The 18289-nt window shown below is 49.5% G+C and overlaps 1 protein-coding gene across 3 annotated transcripts in view; it reads left to right on the forward strand.

Moving 5' to 3' along the window:
- OPRD1 (opioid receptor delta 1) overlaps positions 1-16129 on the forward strand; it is a 38037-nt gene extending 21908 nt beyond the window's left edge. The window contains exons 1-3 of one of the 3 annotated variants that reach the window (XM_065927579.1): positions 8051-8082; positions 12312-12661; positions 15508-16129. In XM_065927579.1, coding sequence (XP_065783651.1) covers positions 12322-12661; positions 15508-16049 — 882 coding nt within the window. In that variant the 5' untranslated portion in view covers positions 8051-8082; positions 12312-12321 and the 3' untranslated portion in view covers positions 16050-16129. Of the gene's footprint in view, positions 1-8050; positions 8083-10438; positions 10539-12311; positions 12662-15507 lie in introns of those variants that run through there. The other 2 variants (XM_065927578.1, XM_065927577.1) reach the window with 2 other exon arrangements.
- The last annotated feature ends 2160 nt before the right edge of the window (positions 16130-18289 follow it).

Genomic DNA, 18289 nt, shown 5'->3' on the forward strand with positions numbered 1-18289 from the left:
GTTCTGAACTGATGTCTCCTCCTTGCCTCATCGGGCCCCATCACGAAGTCTGTGCCATAGTTCTGTTGTGTGTAAGTCTCTCTCCCCGGCCCTTCCTGGACTGTGAGCAGATGGTCTCCAAACTCCAGATCACAGCAGAGTTGAGGAATGTGTGAGGGCAGGTGAAGGCTCTGGAACGACCAGTTCCCTCCCTCTGATCCCGGCCTCCAGACTGGTCCCTCCGCCACAGCTGATGTGTGATAAGCTAGGTCTTAACACTCAGGGTTGCAATGAGGTTGAAATGAAATCATGCATTTGGTGCAGTTGGCATAGCGCCTGGTACATGCGGGCTTCCCTGATAGCCCAGTTGGTTAAGAATTTGCCTGCAATGCAGGAGACCGCAGTTTGATTCCTGGGTCGAGAAGATCCCCTGGAGAAGGGATAGGCTATCCACTCCAGTATTCTTGGACTTGCCTGGTGGCTCAGCTGGTAAAGAATCCACCTGCAATGTGGGAGACCTGGGTTTGATCCCTGGGTTGGGAAGATACCCTGGAGAAGGGAAAAGCTACCCACTCCAGTGGGTATTCTGGCCTGGAGAATTCCGTGGACTGTAGAATCCATGGGGTCACAAAGAGTGGGGTATGACTGAGTGACTTTCACTGGTACAAGAGAGAAAAGACACTTAGAGAATATTGCTTAAAAAGAAAACCCAAATGAGCCACCCAAAGCTGTCAGACCCGTCCCCTCGGGGCCTTGTACATAGGAGGGAATGTTTTAGCCTTCTTCTGGGCGCTGGGCATTAAGATGTCAACCAGTCTAACCAACCACCCTGGGTTTGCCTGGGGAAGGAAATTCTTAGCAGGAGCTTACTTGTCATCAAGAAGTCCAGCTCTCCAGAGACCCAGGAGCATGTGTGGATTTCCTGTGGCCCTGGCTGTGCGTTAGCCACTGAGCGTGGTCAATCTCTATCAAGTTAAAGGAAAATGGATAGAGATGGTACCTGTTCTGCCCTGCCTGGGGCCGGCGGGGAGGGGGCCTTGTCTGACAGATGGTGGAATGGGTTTAGGGCTCTGAAATCAACATGGTCAGCTGCTCAGTGCTTCCTATAAGGGGGGCCTCCCTGAGGTCTGAGAAGGATTGTTCTTTGGTCACTCAGTTGTGTCTGACTCTTATGACCCCATGCACTGTGGCCCACCAGGCTACTCTGTCCATGAGGTTTCCCAGAGAAGAACACTGGGGTGGGCTGCCATTTCCTTCTCCAAGGATCGAACTTGCGTCTCCTGCATTGACAGGTGGATTCTTTACCACTGAGCCACCAAGGAAGCCCCTGAGAAGGATGGTTGGGAGCAAATTCCCCAGCGACTATGTAATTCAAGATGCGCTAAAGGGGATTTTGACCTAGGAAAAATAAAAGCAATGAGTTTCCCAAGGCATCTCAGAGTCAATAGAGTTCACCCCCAGGGTTGGGCCCAATTCAGAAAGGATTGAATTCTATGAGAAAAATAAGCAGGAAAAATATCAGGGGAAATAAACCCCTAAAGGCTGCTAATTCTTGTCTCTGTGCTGGCCAGTAAGCTAGAGGATTTCACATGTGTTGGCTCCGAAAAGCATGATTACTCTGAAATTACCAATGAGGAAACGGCTTCAGAGAGGTGAAGTAATTTATTGAAGATCACGCAGCTAGGTGTGTTGAGGAGCTAGGATCTGAATGGCATGAAAGACCTTCCTCGTCAAACTCTCTAGCTCAGAAAACAGACACAGTGAGACCACTTGATTAGCCACAACTTATTTATTGCAGTAAAATACACATAAAATTTAACCGTTCTTAAGTGTACGGTTCACTGACATTACATATATTCACATTGTCATGCAGCCATCACCAGCATCCATCTCTAGAACTCTTTTTCATCTTCCCAAACTGACACTTTGTACGCATTAAATAATAACCCCTCAGTTCTCCCTTGCTTCAGTCCCTGGAAAGCACCATTCTACTTTCTGCCTCTCTGAATCTGACTACTCTAAGTACCTCATGTGAGTGGAATCACAGAGGTCCTTGTCTTCTTGTGACTAGCTTATTTCACTTGATGCCTGTCCTCAAGGTTCATCTATGTTGTAGCATGTGTCAGAATTTCCTCTCTTTTTAAGGCTTGATATTTCCTTGTATGCATAGACCACATTTTGTTTATCCATTCATTCATCTGTGGGTACCTTCGGCTGTTGTGGATGATGCTACTATGAGCATGCATGTACCGATTTCTCTTCATGATGCTACTTTTATTTTTTTGTCTTTTTTTATGATTTATTTTTAATTGGAAGATAATTGCTTTACAATGTTGTGTTGGTTTCTGCCATAGGTATACATATATACCTTCCATCGTGAACCTTTCTCCCACCTCCTACCCCATCTCACTCCTCTAGGTTGTCACAGAGCCCCGGGTTAAGTTCCCTGTATCATACGGCAAATTCCCACTGGCTATCTATTTTACACTTGGTAATGTATATATTTCAATGCTATTCTCTCAATTCATCCCACCCTCTCCTTCCTCCGCTGTGTCCACAAGTCTGTTCTGTATGTCTGGGTCTCTATTTCTGTCCTACAAATAGGTTCATCAGTACCATTTTCCTAGATTCCATATATATGTGTTAATATATGATATTTTTTTCTTTCTGACTTCAGTCTGTAAAACAGGCTCCAGGTTCACCTACCTCACTAGAACTGACTCAAATTCGTTCCTTTTTATGGCTGAGAAATATTCCATAATATTATGTACCATGACTTCTTTATCCATTCATCTATAATGGACATCTAGATTGCTTCCATGTCCTGGTTATTGTAAGTAGTGCTGCAGTGAACACTGGGGTATGTGTGTCTTTTAGAATGGTTTTCTCAGGGTATATGCCCAGGAGTGGCATTGCTCGTTACATGGTAGTTTTCTTCCTAGTTTTTAAAGAAATCTCCATATTGTTCCTGATAGTAGCTGTATCAATTTACATTCTCACCAACAATGCAAGAGAGTTCCTTCCCTTTTCTCCACGTCCTCTCCAGCATTTATTGTTTGTAGATTTTTTGATGATGGCCATTCTGACCCATATGATGTGATACCTCATTGTAGTTTTGATTTGCATTTCTCTAATAATAAGTGATGTTGAGCATTTTTTTGTGTGTTTATTAGCCGTCTGTGTGTCTTCTTTGGAGAAATGTCTGTTCAGGTCTTCTGCCCATTTTTTGATTGGGTTGTATGTTTTTCTAACATTGAACTGAGCTGCTTGTATATTTGGATTTGGATTTGAAGCAACTTTGTCAGTTGCTTCATTAGCAGTTATTTTCTCCCATTCTGAGTATTGTATTTTCATTTTGCTTATGGTTTCTCTTGCTGTGCGAAAACTTTTAAGTTTAATTAGCTCCCATTTGCTTATTTTTGTTTTTATTTCCATAATGACCCTGCTTCTAATTCTTTTGGGTATATACCCGGAAGTGGAATTGTTGGATCATATGGCAATTCTGTTTTCAATTTTTTGAGGAATTGCCATGCCGTTTTTCACAGTGGCTGCATCATTTTACTTCTCCACCAACAGGGCACAAGGATTCCAATCTCTTCAGATCTTCATCAGCACTTGTTACTCTCTGGTTTGATTTTTGATAGTAGACATTCTAATAGGTATGAAGCGGTATCTCATTGTGGTTTTGATTTGCATTTATCTAATGATTGATGATGTTGAGCATCTCTTCATGCGCTTATTGGTCCTTTGTATATCTTCCGAGAAATGTCTGTTCAAGTCCTTTAGCCATATTTTAAATCCAGTTGTTTGCTTTTTTACTGTTGAGTTGTAGGAATTCTTTATATATTCTGGATATTAACCCCTTGTCAGATATGTGATTTGCAAATATTTTCTCCCATTCTGTGGGTGGCCTTTTCACTCTGTTGATCATGTCCTTTGATGCATAAAAGCTTTGAATTTTGATGTAGTCCAGTCTATTTTTTTAATTTGTTGCTTTTGGTATCGTGTCCCAGATTTTGTTGCCAAATCTAGTGTCATGAAACTTTCCCCCTGTTTTCTTCTAAGAGTTTTATGGTTATAGCTCTTACATCTAGGTCTTTGATCCATTTTGAGTCAATTTTTAAATATGGTGTGATAGAAGGTTCCAATGTCATATCTACAACTTTTTGAAATAGGAAAAAAAAAAAAAAGAATTAGAGACCAACAGTAGGATTATGAGATGTGGGGAGATAAAATTTATCTTCCTAGGAAGTTCATTCTCTCACCCACTCTTGCTCTGCCCTCCAACTAGCCCCCACACAGTATTCAAAATGATCTTTTGAGAAACACACATAAGTCAAACCCCATCACTCCCCTGCTTAAAAAGTGCAGCAATTTGTTCAGTGTCTGCCCCCTCCCTAAGACCCTAAATTTCAAGAAGTCAGACTGCCATCTTCACTCCTGTATCCCTTCCTCAGTGCCAGCACATACCAGCTGCTCCATTAACACCTGTTGGATGAGTGAACAAACCTCAGCTTGTAACAAGCTCACTTTCTTTGACTTTTTCAAGGAATGTGGGGGAGGAAGGAAGTGGAGGAGGAAGGAAGGTAACAAGCACTGAGGGGCAGAATAGCAAAGTCATTACCAGCTGTTGGCACTAGACTTCCTGATTTAAATACCAGCCCTGCCATTGCATGGCCATGTGACCTTGGCAAATCGCTTCACCTCTTCGGTCTCAGTTTATGCTCTTTAAGGGATGGCAACACCTATTTGGATGATGAAAAGCAATTTGAGCAGGAGGAACAGGCTGAGCAAGGGTGAGATATGGGGCTGAAAACAGGGGTAGGGAGTCGGTTACCTATAGACAGAACAGTGAGAACCTTCGTTCCCCATCCCTTGTACCCTGCACTGCCAGGGGGCCGCCCCTCTGCTCTGCAGGAGGTTAGGTTTTTTCCTTGGAGAAGGTGACCTAGGGGAACTGAATTTGCAGCCGCAGACACAGGAAGGGTCACAGTGAGATACCAAAGGGAAAAAAATTCTGGTAGCCCTTCTGCTACCAGAATCCTGACAGCCAGAAGTGTGCTTTCCAGGGAGGAAATGGCAGGATTCTTTTCTGAAGCCCCCAAAGAAGAGAGCTACAGTCACTGATATTTAAGTGTTCCTAGAATAAAAGCCAGATCTCCATTCAGTCCGCCTAGAATGAAGCACACCAGTTGGCAGCCACTCCCCCGCCCCCAATACTGTCAATTAATTAGTGCTTCACTCAAATGCCAACCTTTAGGGACCTCCCAGGTGGTCTGGTGGCTAAGACTTCACACTCCCAATGCAGGGGGCCCAGATTCAATCCCTGGCCAGAGAACTAAACTCCACATGCTGCAGCTAAAGAGCTGGCATACTGCAACGAAGACTGAGGATCCCACGTGCCACAACCAAGACGTGACACAGCCACATAAATAAATAAACACTAAAAAAGTAAAGGCCAACCTTTGATCACATATCACCAGATATCCAAGCCTCCGGGATAGAAGAGGGAGGCCAAAGCAGACAAATAAACAAAAATGTGTGAAGCAGATAGACCATGCAGAGAGCAGAAGAAAATACAAGACAAAAACTATTAGGATCATCAGAGACAAAAGAGAAGATATTATATTCTTGAAATAAGATGCTATAATTGCTATATAAGAAGGAATAATAAGAGAAGAAGAGGCACTGGGAAATAAAAATGAGAGACAAAATAACGTTTTAAAAAAGTCAATAGAAAGGTTGAGAGGTAATGAAAAGGAAATTTCCCAGAAGATGTACCATGGAGACAGAAAATAAAAAAGAGAAGAAAAGGAGACAATCAATCTAGGAGGCCCAATATCTGACTACCAGATTGTCCAGGGATTCCAGAGAAAGCAGAGGGGAGGAAAGGCCTGAAGAAATGATGAGAGGACGTTTTATACTGAAGGGCATAAACCTTTGGACTGAGAGGACCCAATAAAAATGAAAAAGAGCCATCTTATGGCATATCATCACAAATGTCAGAAATCTAAGAGTAAAGCAAAGGTCCTAGGACTTCCCTGGTGGTCCAGAGGTTAAGATTCTGTGCTCCCAATGCGGGGAGCCCTGAGGTTCGATCCCTGGTCAGGGAACTAAGATTCCCCCATGCCTCGTGGTGTGGCCTACAACATTAAAAAGAATTAAATTTTAAAAAGAGAGAGAAATTCCTAAAACTTTCAGGGGTGGAAGAATAGACTACATACAAAACATCAGAAACGAAAATGGTTTCAGATACCTCAGTGGCAACACTGGAAACTAGAGGATGAGGGAGCCATGCCATCAATTTTCTGATGGAAAATTATTTCCAATCTACTATTTTATGTAGAGTCAAAGAAATCAGACGTAAGGATAGAAGAAAGACATTTGCTGGCTTGCCAGGGTGTAAAATTTTTCCTTCCTATGTACCCTTTCTTTAGGAAGTGACTAGAGGATGTGCTCCACCAAAACAAGGACATAAACCATGGTAAACAAGACTTGTAACCCAGGAAACAGGTGCTCTAACAGAGGAGGACAGGTGTTCAGTGGTCTGAAAAGCAACCAGTTCCAGATTGAGAGAGGAGGAGGGAAGCTCCGGGAAGTGAATTCACTAGAAAAGCAAAAGGAACTTGATAGATTATGTGAGTGCGTGGAAAAGGCATCTTGTGGGTCTGCTGGAGTGTTTGAAGAGATTTATCAATGTGTACACAGAACTAAGCAAATTAAAAAAAGAAGCAATCATTTTTTTATTGAGGTACAGTTGTTTTACAATGTTGTATTGGTTTCTGCTCTACAACAAAGTGAATCAACTTCGAGTATACCTATATTCCCTCTTGTCCCTCCCTCCCATCTCCCCTTATCCCACCCATCTCGGTCATCACAGAGCACCGAGCTGAGCTTGCATTATACAGCAGGTTCCCACTATCTATTTCACAAATGGTCGTGTATACATGTCAGTCCCAATCTCCCAACTCACCCCACCTCCCTTCCCCCCACCGTGTCCACATGTCTGTTCTCTGCATCTGTGTCTCTATTCCTGCCTTGCAAATAGGTTCATCTGTACCATTTTCCCAGATTCCACATATGTGCATTAATATATGATATTTGGTTTTCAAAAAGAGGCAATTATTAACTCCACAGAAACCAAAAATTAGTACTAAAAAATAAATACTCTAGTATACCATTTGGCTCAGCAGTGGACAGTACGTACAAAGGCATAAGAATGTAAACCCTGGGGACTTCCCGGGTGGCCCAGCGGCCCTGACTCTGTGCTCCCAACACAGAGAGCCCAGGTTCGATCCCTGGTCAAGGAACTAGATCCCATACGCCACAACTAAAGAACTCACACGCCGTAACGAAGACTGAAGATCCTGTGTGCCACAGCTAAGACCTTGGCACAGCTAAAGAAATAAAAATAAATAAATAACTTTTTAATAAACCATGAATGTAAATCCTGGGAAAAAAGTAAACTCTGGATATCAACTTGACCAAACAATTTTAAATTGTGGTAGAACTATATTGGGAGGATGGAGAGGAAGCTGAGTAGATGAAGAGAGTTAATCTTTATTCACCATATTAAAAGATTTGTGGAGGACCTTAGTAAGGGTTTCCCTGGTGGCTCAGTGGTAAAGAATCCACCTGCATTGCAGGAGATGCAGGTTCGATCCCTGGGTCAGGAAGATCCCCTGGAAAAGGAAATGGCAACCCACTCCAGTGTTCTTGCTTGGGAAACCCCATGGACAGAGGAGCCTACAGTCCATGGGGTCACAGAAGAGTCGAACGTGATTCAGCAACTAAACAACAATAAGGAGGAAGTTACTAGTAGTCACTGGTACTTGGTTCTCCCTCCTTCTGGGCACACAAAAGATGACTTTTCAGTCCCTTGCAATTGGATGGGGCCAGTATAACTACTTCTAGACAGTCAGCTTCAAGAGAACGTGCTGTGTTGTAGCTAGAATGAAGCTTAGATACCTCTGTCTGCCCTCTCTCCCTCTGTGGTGGCCAAGGCAGCTTTGGATTAAGATAGCAGAGCCACAAGATTGAAGCAGGCTGGAACTGCCCCATGGAATATGGGTGTCCTGGAGACACTGGATGGATTCTGCAAGGGTAAGAAATAAAGCTTTTTCATGTGTTAAGCCATTGAGATTTTGGGATTGTCTGTTACTGGCACAAACTCTGACTTTGTTATTGTTGTTTAGTCACTAGGTCGTGTCCAACTCTTAACGGCTCTATGGACTGTAATCCCCCCCAGGCTTCCCTGTCCATGGGATTTCTCAGGCGAGAACACTGGACTGGGTTGCCATTTCCTTCTCCGGGGCATCTTCCCACCCAGGGATCGAACCTACATCTCCTGCACCGGCAGGCGGATTCTTTACCACTGAGCCACCAGGGAAGCCCATAACTTGACTTAACTGAATACAAACGTCAACAGCTACTGTCTAAAATAGATATATCAAGAAATAGACATTTAAACATATTATTTAGAATTATGGAGATAATTACTAGAAGAATAACTAAAAACATTAAAAGTGGTTGCTCTGGGGAGCAGGGCTGAGAAGTAGAGATACGGTGGGGCAGAGGGGCTGTTTTCATTACAGTCCTGTGACACGAGGGCATTGTGTTACACTGGCGGAAACCACATATATGCGGCCGGGAGGATTCCTGCCAAACCAACACAGTGGCTGGCTCTTCCGAGGGAGGCCACGCTAGAACGTCTAAGGGAACCACAGATGGGGTTGGACAGGGTGGGCGGGCGCAGTGGGAAGGGAGGCCACCCAGATGAAATGCCAGTGTGAGGAGTTTGGTTTTTATCCTGATGGTAATGGGGAGCCATGGAAGGATCATAAGGGGTAGAGCTGAATCTGCCTGAGCAAACCCACCTTTACAGTGAGCATCCTGGCTTACGTGGAGGATGAATGGTGGGGGCAGGATGCTGCTGTGATGGTCCCGTGAGAGCTGAGGAGGCCTGGTCTGAGACATCCGTATCACCGATGTTGGTGGAGAAGCTACTATTCGTCTGGCAGGCCTGATGATACAGCAGGGTACGAGATGGGCAATGTGCCCTGCCTTGGGGGAGAAAAGAAGATAAAAGTCAGGCGGTGGTTCATACTGTAAAGAAGACTGAAGCAGCGTAAGGAGATAGAGGGGCTTCCCTGGTGGCTCAGAGGTAAAGGAGTTGTGGGTTTGATCCCTGAGTTGGGAAGATCCCCTGGAGGAGGGCATGGCAACCCACTCCAGTATTCTTGCCTGGGAAATCCCAGGGACAGAGGAACCTGGCAGGCTACAGTCCATGGAGTTGCAAAGAGTCAGACATGACTGAGTGACTTAGCATGCACACACACAAGGCGATGGAGAGCAGAGAGGGTACTAAGATGTCGGGGCAGCAGCTCTGAGGAGGAGATATTTGAATAGAGTCCTGGATTAAGTGAAGAAATGGGGGACTTCCCTGGTCCAGTGGTTAAGACTCCGAGCTCCCAGTGCCGGGGCCTGGGTTCCACCCCTGGTCAGGGATCCCAGGTGCCGCAACTAGGACCTCACGTGCAGCAACCAAAAAAAAAGAAGATTCTGCATGCTGCAACTAAGACCCAACAAAACCACACCCACACACACAAAAGAAGGAACAAGGCATGCACAATTTGGAGGGTGAGGGTTCCGGGCCAAGCAAGCTGCAGTCTGGTGATCCTGAGGTGGGATGGGCTTGATGTAGCCAAGGTGCAGCAAAGAGGCTGTTGGGGGCTGTGGGGGATGGGACACCCACCAAGAGGAAGTTTCTGGAAGCTGAGGCCTGAGAGGTGGTCGGGCCAGTCTGTGAAATGTGGAGAGGACTCTGAGGAGCTCCTAGGGGCTGAGAATCCTAGGGAAAGGGGAGCCTGGCGGGCTACAGTCCATGGGGTCGCAGGACACGACTTAGCGGCTAAACCACCATCCCTAGGGGGCTGAGAGCCGTCGAGTGGCAGGACTGGTACTGAGGAGGCAAGGAGGACCCGGCTTGGTGGCCAGTGAGCCTCCCCCTCCCTCTGCCGGGGCCCTACCGACACCCCCAAGAGTCGGTTGTGCCTCAGCCCTGTCTGGGTTAGCTACAGCAGCTTCATCACCCACTCCCCTTATCCCAGCCTCCTCTGGGAATTGAAGGATCCTTCACAAATCAAAATAGCAGGCAGAGAACAGCCTCTAATTGTTCTGCGTAAAAGAAGTGAAATTAGACGAGTCAGCTGTGGGGTTGAGACCGCCTCCCACACAGCTGTGATCCCGCACCCGCTGAAGGCAGACTTCCCGAGACTTGCAATTCTGCTGTCTCTGAGCAAAACTTTTTACTTCTCCAGCCCCAGGGCAAATGACAGCTATTTTGGGAGGAAGTGAGACAGATGCTGGTCCTGGAGGACAATGAAAAAGTCCTTTTTTTTTTTTTTTTTTTAACCAAAAAAGAAAGAAAATCAGTCACTTTGTGAAGGAGCGGCCTTAGATGATGTGATTTCGTTCAGTCATTCAAAAGAGTGGGTGCGCTCATCCTGGGGGCATCGGACTCTGCCGCTGTTCCGACCCAGAGGAGCAGAGGTGCAGAGGTGCGTGGTGTGGCTCCGCCCTTGGTGGAGGAGGGAGACAGCGATACGTGAGTGTCAGGAGGTCCAAGTTCTCACCTTGGTCTGCCCCTGTCGCTCTGTGACCTTGGATCAGTTTCCCATCTCTCCCCATTGCGGGCTTTAGGCTGCATTGCTGTGGTTGGCCAGTCTCTCAACTGTGTCCGACTCTTTCAGACCCCACAGACTGTAGCCCACCAGGCTCCTCTGTCCGTGGGATTTCCCAGGCAAGAATATCGGAGTGAGTTGTCATTTCTTCCTGCAAGGTATCTTCCCAACGCAGAGATCCAACCCATGTCTCCTGCATTGGCAGGTATTCTTTACCACTGAGCCACCAGGGAAGCCCTTTAGGCTACATAGTGTTTCTCAAGCATTAGAGTCCATGAGAAGCGCATGTGCATGTGCATGCGCGAGCGTGTGTGTGTCGTGTGTGTGTGTGTGTGTGTGTGTGTGTGTGTGTGTGGTGTCTGGTTGAAGGTGAAGATCCCCAGGCCCGATTTCCAGAGATTAAGATTGAGAAGATCTGGGGTTCGGTCTAAGAATCTGCACTTCTCACAGACTCTTCTGGTAGTTCCCTCCGGAGTCCCTGGACCACAGGGTAGTAAAAACTTTCCCTCAATCTCTCTGGGCTCTTCTTGCTCTGAAATTTGAAGTGTTGCTCATGCAACCCTCCCCTGGGTTTCTCAGATCATTCCAGGAGCACGGAAGGTGTCCTTACCCCTGCCTTGGTGTCTGTGTGTTTCTGTGATGATCACGCTGCACGGGGACGGTCTGTTTCAGTGTATTTAGCTTCCTCCAGGCCACCTGGCGCCCAGCCGGGCCTCAGTACAGGAGAGGTCATGACTGTAAATGTTGGCCCAACAAGAGGCCAGCTGTAGGGCAGGCAGCTGGGCAGCAAGTAGACCAAGGAAGTTGCTGCCAAGCTCTGGGTGCCCGGCGTGGCTGCAGACATCTGGTTTGGACACCTGGACTCAAGTCCCTGGGTCAGGTGTGTGACTCTGTCACCTGCTTCCCTTGCCCACAGCTGGGGAAGTCCAGCCACCTCAGGCTAAGGTGGCCTGGAGAGGCCCACCGACTGGGAGCCCTGGTCAACCCTGGAGAACACCCAGGCCGTCTGAGGCCCGAGCCAGTTTGTCTCGGCTTCCTCAGAGCTGGCTAATCATATTCCCCAAAGGCCAGGTCAGTGGCAGAGGCCAGAGGGTCAGGTCGCTCTGGTCTAGCCCCCCCTTCATTTTTATATATGGAGAATAATAACAGCTGTCATATACTGAGCACTTACCATGCTCAGCGCTCAGGGCTAAATGCTCTATCATCTGTTATTAAATTTTATAACAGCCCTATGAGGTTGGTAAAAGTATCAGTCTTTTCTTTTTTTCTTAACAATTTGGACACCAGGGGTTAGAGAGGTCAAGTTACTAGACCAGAGTCACTCAGCTAATAAATAGTAGAGGCAGGATTAGAACTGAGACCTGTTTTCCTCTGGAGTCCAGTTTTATTTTTAAGCATGTGCTTAGAACCCCTGAGAAGATAAGGAGTTTTCCCTTGAGTCACTTCCTACTAAAATTACTCTTCTGGAGAACGCCTTTTGTATCTGTTTTAGTGGAAAGGAGTGATGCTGAATCAGATAGTTCAGGGTTCTAGTCCCACCTGTGCCCCTGACCTTTTCCTGTCACTTTGGGCCAGTCATTCCCCTCCGTAAGTTTCATGTGAAACTGAAATCCGTGAAATGGAACAATTATATATGCACTTCCTTTTAAGGTACACTAAGATGAAGACGGCCACCAACATCTACATTTTCAACCTGGCCTTGGCGGACGCCCTGGCCACCAGCACACTGCCCTTCCAGAGTGCCAAGTACCTGATGGAGACATGGCCCTTTGGGGAACTGCTCTGCAAGGTCGTGCTCTCCATTGACTACTACAATATGTTCACCAGCATCTTCACGCTCACCATGATGAGCGTCGACCGCTACATTGCCGTCTGCCACCCCGTCAAGGCCCTGGACTTCCGCACCCCTGCCAAGGCCAAGCTGATCAACATCTGCATCTGGGTCCTGGCCTCTGGTGTCGGTGTACCCATCATGGTCATGGCTGTGACCCGCCCCCGGGGTGAGTGAGGAAGGGAGCCTTGGTACAGATCACTGACCGCAGGAGGCAGCACACACACGCAGTGGGTTTGTAGACCACTTATCAGGGTGGGCGTAGATGGATCACCAATGCAGGTGTGGGTTGCTGATCAATGAGAGGGAGGATGGCTGGCCAGTGAATAGTCAACCAATGGGAATGTGAGTGGTGGACTGATGGGAGAATGAATGACTGGTCAGTGGTCATATGGGTGGCTGGCCAAAGGAATTTTATGAATGGGATTATGGATGGCTAGATGTGTGGATTACTGACCTATAGGGAGATGGCGGATAGCCAGTGGGGTGAGGGTAACCAGTGAGCAGTGGGGGCCATAAGATCTGCAATCCCATCCCAAACTCCCTTCCACTCCACTGGCCCAGATGACCAAAGCAAGGCCTAGAGAATGGCCTGTGTAGAATGACGGGTGCATTTCCTCAGAGTAGGATGCTGTCCGGATTGGTGTAGTATAGTAACTACCTGTATCAGTCAGGGTGGCTGCTCTGACAGTGGCCGTAGCTTAACGCAGTAGAAGTTTATTTCTCACGCACATCACAGTCCGGTGTGAGTAAGAGGAGGAGGGGGTCTACTCCACACAGTCAATTAGGGATCCAGCCTCCAAATGATGGTTTGGACTACAGTGTGCCGGCATCTGGGCTTCCATGGTGGGTCAGTGGATGAAGAATCCACCTGCAACGCAGGAGACCAGGGTTCGATCCTGGGGTCGGCAAATCCCCTGGAGGTGGGCATGGCAACCCACTCCAGTATTCTTGCCTGGAGAATCCCATGGACAGAGGCACAAGGCAGGCTACAGTCCATAGGGTCACAAAGAGTCAGAGATGACTGAAGCGACTTAGGACACAAGCATGTACTAGCCTCCGGCCAGCAGATGCATATGGGAGTGGTGAGAAAGGAACTACTTGAAATGCAGGGCCCATCACTTCCTAGTGATAGCTGGTTAGTTGTTGTTTTAGTCATGTCCGACTCTTGTGATCCCATGGACTGTAGTCCTGCCAGGCTCCTCTGTCCATAGGATTTACTAGGCAATAATACTGGAGTAGGTTGCCATTCCCCTCCAGGGGATCCTGCATTGGCAGGCGAATTACCAGTGAGCCACATGGGAAGTCCAGTGATAGCTGGTTACATGACCCCAGCTTGATGTAAATCGGTAAAGTAATTTAGCAGGGTGTCGAAGACACTGGTGACTAACCTCTCTTGAGCCACGCTCTGTCATGGGGTGTTGAAAAGATTAAATGAGATGATAGGTTGTAAAACACTTAGGACAAGGCCTGGCTCATTGTCAAGGCCCAATAAATAGCAGCTATTAGAATAATTGAGCCTGTGAGATAGACAAGGCAGGGACTCCTACTTCCATTGGACTGAAAGCAAACAGAATCAGAGAGGTCAGGTGGTTTATTTAGCAGACATTTCGTAGAATCTGGCCTAGAACCCAAGGGTCCTGTCCCCATAACTGTTGCTCCTTTTTGCCTCCAGGGTGAAGGTTTGCATTGTCGTAGGAGAGGGAACAGGCTTGATGGGGAGTTTCTTGGCCACCCTCGACCCTCACAAGGGTAGAGTTCCCAGTGCCCTTACATGGTCCCTGAGTGATTAGTCTTGACTCAGCAGCTGGACCTCATTCCTCACTGTCAGCCTTCAGTTTACAGGCCATTAACTGCAGCCCTCCTGGGGGCTGGGCCAGATGGACCTCCTCATCCCCCGCCCCCCACTCTCTTTCTCTCTCTCTCTCTCTCACACACATACACACACACACACACACTCCCTAAGTGTGTACCATTGGCACTCAGTTCTATAAGCCACTTGCTGTGTGACCTTGGACAAGTGCTATTCCTCTCTGGGCATGCTTCTGCCATCTGTACCACGGAAGTCCTTGGGTCTAGTTGTGGCTGGTGGTCCTGCCAGCCTGATGTCCTGTGGACCCACTCTGACTGTGGACCCCAGCCCCTTTCTCACAGCTCTCAGGCTCCAAGTCCACTGGATGGGTCCTCAGATTCCAGAATCCCAAGAGGTCCTGGGAGTCCCCTGGGCCAGCCTCAGCCCTGTATCTGAATCCCATAACATCCCCAAGGTGCTCATCCAGCTTGAGCCCACACTCCAGGAGAAGGGAGCTTATTCCATCCCCTCTTCTCTGTGGACAAATGTGGCAGTCAGAATGCTTTTGACATGAAGCTGAGATCCGCCTCCTTGGCCCTAGCTCTGACCCCGGACTTCCACATGTTTCTGCCCTATGAGTGCGCCAAATGTTTGAACCATTCTGTGCTAAATGCTTCCCACACTATGGCCCATTTGATCCTCACAACAACCCTATGAATTTAGGTACTGTTGTTAGTCCCACTTTATGGAAACTGGTAGAGGTCGAACAATTTGCCCAGGCCACATCACACAGTTAGCAGGGCCTGAGTCCTACTCTTAACACACGCTCTCTAAGTCAGTCTTAGCAGTACTGTCCCCACTGGAGCTACTTTGTAAATGTGTGCAGTGTTTTCAGTTATCATCATGACAGACATTTGGTGGGCTTGAGCTAAATTCTATCATTATATCACTGCTCCCCACCGGCACAGAGGCTGATAAAGGGGCTGGGAGAGAATATAGAAAACAGACCTCCTTGGTTAGGGCCAGTTTGCTGGGGTCTTGAAGGATGAGTAGGAGTTCACCAAACGCAGAAGTGATGGAGGACATGGCAGGGAGAGAAATCGAAAAGGCCAGGAGGAGGCAGCGGGGCTTGCCTACGCCGAGAAGGGTGGGCGAGCAGGGAGACGAGGCCCTTAGGCCCACCGGCCCCTCACCCACCGTCTCTCCTTGTTTCCCTGGCGCAGACGGGGCAGTGGTGTGCATGCTCCAGTTTCCCAGCCCCAGCTGGTACTGGGACACGGTGACCAAGATCTGCGTGTTCCTCTTCGCCTTCGTCGTGCCGATCCTCGTCATCACCGTGTGCTACGGCCTCATGCTGCTGCGCCTGCGCAGTGTGCGCCTGCTGTCGGGCTCCAAGGAGAAGGACCGCAGTCTGCGGCGCATCACCCGCATGGTGCTGGTGGTGGTGGGCGCCTTCGTGGTGTGCTGGGCCCCCATCCACATCTTCGTCATCGTCTGGACGCTGGTGGACATCGACCGCCGCGACCCGCTGGTGGTGGCCGCGCTGCACCTGTGCATCGCGCTCGGCTACGCCAACAGCAGCCTCAACCCCGTGCTCTACGCCTTCCTCGACGAGAACTTCAAGCGCTGCTTCCGCCAGCTCTGCCGCACGCCCTGCGGCCGCCCGGAGCCCGGCAGCTTCAGCCGCGCCCGCGAAGCCACGGCCCGCGAACGGGTCACCGCCTGCACCCCGCCCGACGGCCCCGGCGGTGGCGCCGCCGCTTGATCCGGGGTCGGCGGGCCCGCCGCGCGTCCCTCCGGAGGGACCCGGCGGTTAGGCGGAGTCCTAGTGGGGGCGGGGGCCACGACGCGAGTTGGGGCGGGCGGGGGCCGTGCGGTGCGCTGGATCGCTGGTCTGGGACGGGTGGGGGGTGGGCCGGACGGCGGGGCGATGCCTCTAGGCCGAGCTCAAGGTCAAAGGCTTTGGGTTGGGGCGGGGGGAGCTCCTAGCCCAGGGGAGTGGACCGGTGGCTCTGGGATTGGGCGGCTAAATGGGGGCCCCTGCCACGAGATCTAGTTGGAACTGGGTTGGCGGGAGTGGGAGTCTGGTCTGAGACCCGGCCCAGGACCAAGGAGGGCCGGTGCTGGGGACGGTGCAATCGAGCTTCAAGATCGGCCCCGGTGTGATGGGGAGGGGCCTCCTCTGGGGGCGAGTTGAAGGACAGGACCGTGAGACCGAGGCTCCAGCTCCGGATTGGCCTGGGAGAGAGAGCCCGGGTGCAAACAATGGGGCCGCAGCTTGGAGTCGAGTCCCAGACCCCGAGTTCCAGAAAGAGGTGGGGCTCGCCGAGGTCCAGGCCCAATTTGCCATTTTTATGAACGAATAGAAAATAAACTAGAAACGATACACCTTTCTCTCCTCGACAGTCGTTTCCCTGGAAGGGGCAGGGAGGCGCAGCATCGAAGTGGAGCTTGAGATGGGACAGTGGAGGTGCAGGACCGGGTAGCAAGCAAGGCGGGCCTTAGCTGGGGCGGCGTCCCCACGGGGAGGAGCAGGAGGGCCTGCGAATCCCAAACCAATGCCAAAGGCTGGTGGGGGGGGGGGGTTGAGGCAAGGGGAGGGGGCTTCTACTTTGAAATTAGGTCCTTAAGCCACAGGGAGGACACTTTGGGGGGTCCCCACGACCTTTGTTTCTCTGGCCCAGGTCCTGGAGGACAGAGGGCCATGCCAATAGCTCCATGAGTGTCGGAGGCCCCTGGCTCTGGGTTGGGGGTGGGGGGTCTCTGAAGCACCAGGGTGGCATTTTCCTTCTCTCAGACACTGGCATCTTGATAAGAACCTCCAAGAAATCCTCTCTCCCTTCTCCCAACATCTGGCTATACCCAGTATGTCTGATGAGCTGCATCCCGGCTCTGGGGCCTGACTTGGAAGGGCCTGGGGGGAAGAAGGCTTTTGTAACGTCAGTGCCAGCATCAGTGTGTGTCCCCAGGTCCCCACCCCCTGCGCACGCTGCCCCCTTCAAGCTGCTGAGGGCAAGGTCCACCAGAGTTAGGCACAGACGTTTTCCTTTTCATTTGGCATTTTATTCCGGCACCCCCAGGTCTTTGCTTCCCCCTATATCAGGGTCTGGTCTGTTCTCTGTGTCCCCACCCCAAGCTTCATCTCCACCATCCCCCCACCTCTCCCTTCTTTTCCCAGCACTGCCTCTGTCACATACACCCTGACTCCCTATTGAAGCAGGGTGCTGACATCTTTGTAAAAACAAATTTAATTTTCTTCCCTTTTTGGGACAGATGGAAATTGACGTCTTTGTCTCAAACAGGGGGGAAAAAAAAACAATATACCTCTTCTCTCTTTGACAGTCGTTTCCTTGGAACAAAAGCCTTTCTCCTCTCTGGGAGGCTGTCACTCCAGCAGGGGCTGAACTAGCATTCTGGGGATTGGGGCTTAGGCACCAAGGTGGGCTTTGGGCACAAGAGGGGCAGGGATGCCCTTAGTGGGCAAAACATAGTCCCCTTCTCAGGATGAGAAGCCCCAGACCTGAGTGTCCTTCCTTCGGGAAGTGGCTCCACCGGTGTCCTGGAAGGTGTGGGATCGTAGCCAGCACTCTGATCCAGGCTGCTAAGCTATCAAGGCCTGGGGTCCCAGTCCACCTGGATCATTGTTACCATCCACAAGGAGCTTGTGACTGTAAAGATCTCTGTGTCTTAATGGGGTGGGGGGTTCAGCAAGGCAGGGACACTTGTTATCATCACTTGGGACCCCTCCTGCTAGTGCCTTCTGGAGATGTCCTAGAAAGGGGCAATTTAGGAACCAGGGAAGACTCTTGAAGGAGGTGACATTGGAGCCAGAGCTCTTTATTCTCCTTGCAAAGACTGGGTCCCCTCTCCAGATCCAGTCACTGCCATTTCCTGTGGCTGTCTGGATCTGCCTGCTTGTTGCCAATCCACATATATAATTTTGTCTTGGAGTCAGTAGGGGTTGGGTCCGGACCACGTGCATTTAAGGTAAAGCAAACATGTTGA

The sequence above is a fragment of the Muntiacus reevesi genome, chromosome 3, assembly GCF_963930625.1.
Source record: "Muntiacus reevesi chromosome 3, mMunRee1.1, whole genome shotgun sequence".
Taxonomy (NCBI): Eukaryota; Metazoa; Chordata; class Mammalia; order Artiodactyla; family Cervidae; genus Muntiacus; species Muntiacus reevesi.